The following is a 6,191-nucleotide window of genomic DNA, read 5'->3' on the forward strand; positions in this document are numbered from 1 at the left end:
CCGCCCACTTCTTACACTCTCCTGTTGTAGCCATGTTGACCATCCTTGAGTGCCTCAATGCCTTCACATCTGAGGAGCTTGGCCCAGGTCCTCCCTTAAGCCTGGTGTGCTCTATCCCTACCCCCTCTCTTCACCCATTCAACTCCTAAACATCCTTCAGGCCTTAACACAAGTGCCCCTCCCCCCCAGGAAGCCTTCCTGGATTACTTCCTGGATCAGACTGGTCCCCTGTTGCATAGGTCATCATGGAGCTCTCCTTTAACACTGTTTACAGTTAGGCAGCTAGTACACATCCTGCTAGGAATGGGTTTGGAAGAAGCTTACAGTCTGGCATGAATAATCTCTCCTGTATAATAGCCAACAATGATAGCACATTTACTATTGACCAGGCATTGTTCCAAGTGCCTTTTTAATTTCATTTTTTTGAACTTTTTAGGAAACAGTATTCGGATTTTCATATTATCGTTTTAAATTATCACTTTTATTTTGAAAAATGTCAAAACTATAGAGCCAAAGGACAGTAGAATGAACACCCTTTTATCTTTCTTCTAGATTCCAAGAACATTTTGCATGTGCCTTTTCTTGATGTAAATGTTTCTCCCCCTTGCCTATTGACAATAAGTTGGTGACATTTTGATTCCTCATCCGAAAATATTTCAGTGTTTACCTTTGAAGAACAAGGACATTCTCTCTCATAACTGCAATTCCACCATCACACACAGGCAATTTAAAATTGATGTAAAATATTATCTAATGTATATATCCAGATTTCTCCACCCATCTTCAAAATATCCTGCATAGCTAGGATTCCGCCGCCCCCCATCCAGGTTCCAAATGCAAATCGTGTACTGCCTTTGATTATTATGTTTTTTGGGGGGGCGGGGTTTAGATTTTTTTTTTTTTCAGACAGAGATCACAAGTAAGCAGAGAGGCAGGCAGAGAGAGAGGAGGAAGCAGGCTTCCTGCTGAGCAGAGAGCCTGATGTGGGGCTCGATCCCAGGACCCTGGGATCATGACCTGAGCCGAAGGCAGAGGCTTAACCCACTGAGCCACTCAGGCATCCCTGATTATTATGTTTTTAATGTGAAGCAATCTTCCTATGAGAGGAGTACTCTTAACAGCATTTTGGGGACCCCTGGCTGACTCAGTCAGTAGAGCATGTGAGTCTTGATCTTGAGGTTCTGAGTTTAAGCTCCACATTGGGCATTGGGCTTACTTAGAAAAAGGGGGGATTCCCTCCACTTCCTCCTGACCTCTCATTTTATAGATAAGGAAACTGAGGCATTGGGAGGTTGAATTATTTGTCCAAGTGATATGGCCAGAAAGTGGGAGAACTCATTGATATTTCCAGCTTCCCTGCCTTTCCTTAACCCCTGAGCTCTGTTCTCAACCCAGTGACTAAAGGCATCTTTTAAAGATGAATAGGCAGGGCACCTGGGTGGCTCAGTGGGTTGGGCCTCTGCCTTTGGCTCAGCTCGTGGTCTCGGGGTCCTTTGACCGAGCCCTGCCTCGGGCTCTCCGCTCGGCAGGGAGTCTGCTTCTCCCTCTCTCTCGGCCTGCCTCTCTGCCTACTTGTGATCTCTCTCTCTCTCTCTGTCAAATAAATAAATAAAATCTTAAAAAAAAAAAAAATGAACAGGCAAATCCTGTTCGGGTCACTCCTCTGCTCAGAGCCCTACCGTGGCTCCCTACTTCTTTCCAAATAAAAGTCAAAGGCCTCATGATGCCCAGAGAGCCCCATGTAATCTGTATCCTTCCATAGCTTCTCTCACCTCATTCCCCATCTTCCTCCCTCCAGTCCCAGGCTCAGCAGCACAGCAGACATACTCCTGCCTCAGGACCTTTGCATAAGCTGTTCCCTCTGCCTGTGGCACTCTTTTCTCAGAGATCCTCAGGGCACAGTCTTCACCCAAATGTCAGTATTCAGTGAAAGTCCTCCTGGCCCCCCTGCTGAACATAGCAGCCCTCCCAAGTACTCCCTAGCCCCTTCCTCCAGGCTTTTCTTCTCAGCACTTACCACTGATATACTCTACGTTTTGGAGATTCATGGGACCAGTCATCTCCCCAAGTAGAGCGCAAGCTCCATGAGGGCTAGAGTCGTCTGTTTGGTTCACTGCTATGTCCCCAGCTCCTAGGACCAAGGTTGGCATATAGGGGACACTCGTCCTGCTTGCTGTCCCCACAGCACGTGTTCTGTGAGGAGTGCCTCTGCCTCTGGCTGGACCGGGAGCGCACCTGCCCGCTCTGCCGCTCGGTTGCCGTGGATACTCTGCGCTGCTGGAAGGACGGGGCCACTTCGGCACACTTCCAGGTGTATTAGGGCTAAAGGACAAGGAACTCAAGCTCCAAGGCACGCTCTGGAAGCCGAGGGATGGCCTGCGTGATTAGGTTCAGCTCCAGGGACTTCCTGGAACACAGGCCTCAAGCGTTTACTATCCTGCCTCCTGCCTTTCTCCACCTCCTTCTCTAAAGCCAGGCCCCTGTGCTCCTGACCTTCACCTTTCTCTCCTGTCCTGTGGCATAGTGTGTGCATCCTTGGTGCAGCCATTCTTCCCCTGCAAGCCTCCTGTATCAGATCTGGCCTCCTCCAGGAGGCAGGGTCTCCTGCCCCCTCCAAGGGAAGGGACTGGTGATGGGTCCTTCCTGTCGTTATTTTAACTCATAGTGACCTGATGCTGCATCCAGGGAAGGGCCTGGAGATCGCTGCCTCTCCCCAGATGGCACAGGTCTGCAGATTGGAATTCACTGTGGAGCACTTCCCAAATACAAATGCAGGGCCCCACGTTGTCCCTGCAATAACAGCATACCAAGCGCGTCGTGCCGGCTGAGCGTCTGGCTTGGGTGACCTCTTGTAATCCTTGCAAAAGCCCTGGGGTGGAGGTCCTGTTGTTTCCTCTGTTTTACAGATGAGGAAACTGAGGCACAGAGCTCCATGTGGTCACTTTCCCAGGGTCACCCAGCTAACAGGGGTGGACTCTCTGTCTGGCTTCAGACTCTCAGCCACCATGCTCACCTGCCGCTCAGACACTGTAGGCATGGGGCCCAGCAGATGTGGCTTTTTAGAAGCACGAGAGGTGATTTTGGTGCCCATGCATGGCCCAGGTGCATAGCACATTTGGTTTGGGCCCCACTGAGGATGCCAACAGTGAGCACTGGCTCTGGAAATCTAGCTGTGGCTGGATTCATGGAAAGAGTTGGTCTTTAAAATTGCCATTTTGCTGGGCTCTGGCTGGGATGCTCCATCGCATTTGGGTATCAAGAATGACCAGCTTTGGTCCCGATGCAGATATCACTGGATCTCCACACCTGTCCCCATTTCTCTCCTCCTCCTTCTGTTCTCATCCTGCCCCTCACTTAAGTCTCAGCCTGTCAACAGTGCCTGTAGCCATCACCATCTCCCCTGGTGGCCTTGCAAGCAAAATGAACAATTCACGTTATGGATTTTTCCACAAGCCTGGGTGGTGGCGTAGAGCGCAGTCGCGGTCAGAGTTTCTGTAATCTTTATAACAGAGAGGTTGATCTCTGTAACAGAACAGCTTCTCCACCTGTGCGATCCTCCCTGCTTTGAATGTGGGAGAAGATGGCACAGGTAGTCACTTAGAAGCTTCTGGAATCTTGCCTGCCCTAACCCTCTCCCCACTCTCTTCACTCACCATCAACCTCAGCACAATGGCTGGTGCCAGCGGCGTTACAGAGAAATCAGTCTTGTGGCTCAGGAGCAGATTAGCAACAAAGCCCCAGCAGAAATGGTGGGAGACTTGCTGCCGTCTCGCTCTCAGCCAGTAATAACAAGCCCACCCCATCCCTGATAGTTTCAGGACATTTGCCCCCGTGTGCTGTCAAGCCAGGACCTTTTCCTGTGCCTGACATCCCTGGCTCTTTCCTGGTACCCAGCAAGACAACCCTCCCAGGGCAGCATGGCATCTTTCAAGCTCTGTTACTATGGCAATGGCTGCGATGTTACAATCCCACTTGCCTGGATAATCAAGTCGGAAGGGGAAGCGGAGGGAAAGGGGGCCGGGTGGATGCGGCTACTCTGGTCCCCCTGCCTTGAGGAAGAACCAAAGGGAAGCAACGGGAGCTTCTGTGGCTGGTTTTTTATCAGAAAGATCACTGCCTGCAGATGCCATCAAAGAGACACAAGAAATTGAAGCTGGAGAAGATTTATTAACGTGCTAGCTTGCGACAGAGTGGATAAGGCAGAATTCTGATTCCAAACTCTGCATGACTTTGGGAAGCCACTTCACGTCCCCATGGCCATCTCCAGGATGATGAAACCTTGTGTGTTAATCTGCTGGAGCCAGAAAAGCTAACAATTGTGGAAGAGTGGGGAAGGCACCCGTGGTTTTGCCAGTTTCACTGGTGCCACCAAAAAAATAGAGAAGAGAAACCCAGACGTCTCTAACAATCTTCAAATAATGAGCCATGCCTTTGACGTTATGAACAATGTCACACATGGAGGACACGTGGGGGCAGCTGGGATGATTTAGTTTAGAATTTTACTTATTCATTCCCTAGCCTCTGGGGGGGGAAGTTCCGTCTGGAGGTTTTCTTTTGGATGGGAGGAACTTCCACCCTAAGGAGGGACAACAGCCAGTGAAGTGTCCCAACCATCGGGCTGCATAGGTTCCCCACCATGAGGGTAAAAGCAGCCAAGGGTTGTCATTGGAAAGAAGAACATTCTCCATTGCCCATCCTGGCTCTGCTACTCCTTTGTTATAAGCAGGATTAATCACATATTGGATCGGAGTATCGTGCTCTTAATATTTTATGATTCACTGACTCAAGTTCCTGAAACTCTTGGAGATGGCTCTCTAAATGTAAAAGATCTTGGGCATCATAAATGTGAGAATAGAAAGGCAAGCTTTGGACCTGGATAGAACAGGCTCATTACCTTCATAAGAGGAGAAAGTGAGAGACGCTTGGAGGCACCAGGCGCCTAAGACTTTGGGTTGGGAAAAGGACATGTAAAGTGAGTCCTGGGATCTCTCAGTAATTTTGCTCTGGGCTGAACAGAGCTGCCTTTGGCGTTTTTAATTTTCCCTTAAGTTCCTTTCTGCCAATAAATATCATCTGTCGATGAAACTTGGGTTCATGGTCTTGAGTCTCCATGAGCCTCTTGAAGCCAGGTGGGACTGTTGGAGGAGAAAAGCTGAGAAGCGGTCATGCAGTGGGTGGCTGGCTGCTCCCAGTTTTGCCCCCAAGCAGATCCATTCAGAAGCACGTGCTTTATTAAGCTTGCTCCCCGGAGAAACCAGCAAAGGAGGGGGAAGAAGCCAAAAGGAGGGTGACTTTCAGAGAAGTCCCAGCTCCACGTGGCCCCTCCGAGCTCTACAACCTCAGCTGCATTTCAGAGTTTGCCCCACCCTGAGGTTTTTTTACTCAAACACCATCAGTCCTTGGATGTGGGTTGCTCGTGGAGGAGGCCACGGGTCTCTGAAGGTGCCAGATGCCACAAAGCATCGAAGGCACAGGATGGGGAAGCTGAACTGGTAGAAAGGGTCAGAAGGGATCCGGGCAGGGGACCCGCGGGGCCCACCTCTGGTTAACCAGAGGGTAACCCTATAATTCAGCATGGGTTTGCTTGGGTGCCGGATTATGATGGGTATTTTAAAATGTAAATTAATAGCATTAGGTGACATTCGTTATGAAAACAGTCACAAAAAACATCGTCGGGCAGAATTTGGCTGCAATTATTTGCAAACCAACTCGACATGGCTTAAGTAAGAGGCAGACTTTATTTGGCTCAGGTAACAGTATGGGCCTGGAGTATCGCTGGATTCAGGGGCCCCAGTGATACTAAAATCATGACATTGCATCCCTCTACTCACTTTTGCTCTGAGACGGTTTGATTTCCAGGCAGTCCCATCCCATGTGGCGGTAAGAAGCCCTCCAAAAGCTCTGTGCTTATGTTCCACCAGCTTAGCAACCCAGGAGTCCTGAGGTTGCCTCGTTAGTTTGTCCCCAAACCAATCCCTTTAGCCTTTGGGACTTGGAGCCCTGCTGGCCAAGTCTGCATCAGGTGATGAGCCCTGGCTGTGGGGACAGAGGTGGGGAGGAGGATAGGGTCAATACTTCTAAGTCACACGGACTGAGAGTGGGGAGGGGGTGGGTCCCCAAGGGAAAAGAAAGCATCTATTATCTAGAAAAACACCCTGTCCTCAGCCCACCATTCTTAGGAAAAGACTACA

General features: G+C 49.9%; 1 protein-coding gene across 5 annotated transcripts in view; it reads left to right on the plus strand.

Moving 5' to 3' along the window:
- RNFT2 (ring finger protein, transmembrane 2) overlaps window positions 1-5,081 on the plus strand; it is a 67,116-nt gene extending 62,035 nt beyond the window's left edge. For 2 of the 5 annotated variants that reach the window (XM_047697472.1, XM_047697474.1), the window contains one exon: window positions 2,907-5,081. In XM_047697472.1, coding sequence (XP_047553428.1) covers window positions 2,907-3,110 — 204 coding nt within the window. In that variant the 3' untranslated portion in view covers window positions 3,111-5,081. Of the gene's footprint in view, window positions 1-2,185 lie in introns of all 5 variants that reach the window. The other 3 variants (XM_047697473.1, XM_047697476.1, XM_047697475.1) reach the window with 2 other exon arrangements.
- The last annotated feature ends 1,110 nt before the right edge of the window (window positions 5,082-6,191 follow it).

Source organism: Lutra lutra, chromosome 12, assembly GCF_902655055.1.
Source record: "Lutra lutra chromosome 12, mLutLut1.2, whole genome shotgun sequence".
NCBI lineage: Eukaryota > Metazoa > Chordata > Mammalia > Carnivora > Mustelidae > Lutra > Lutra lutra.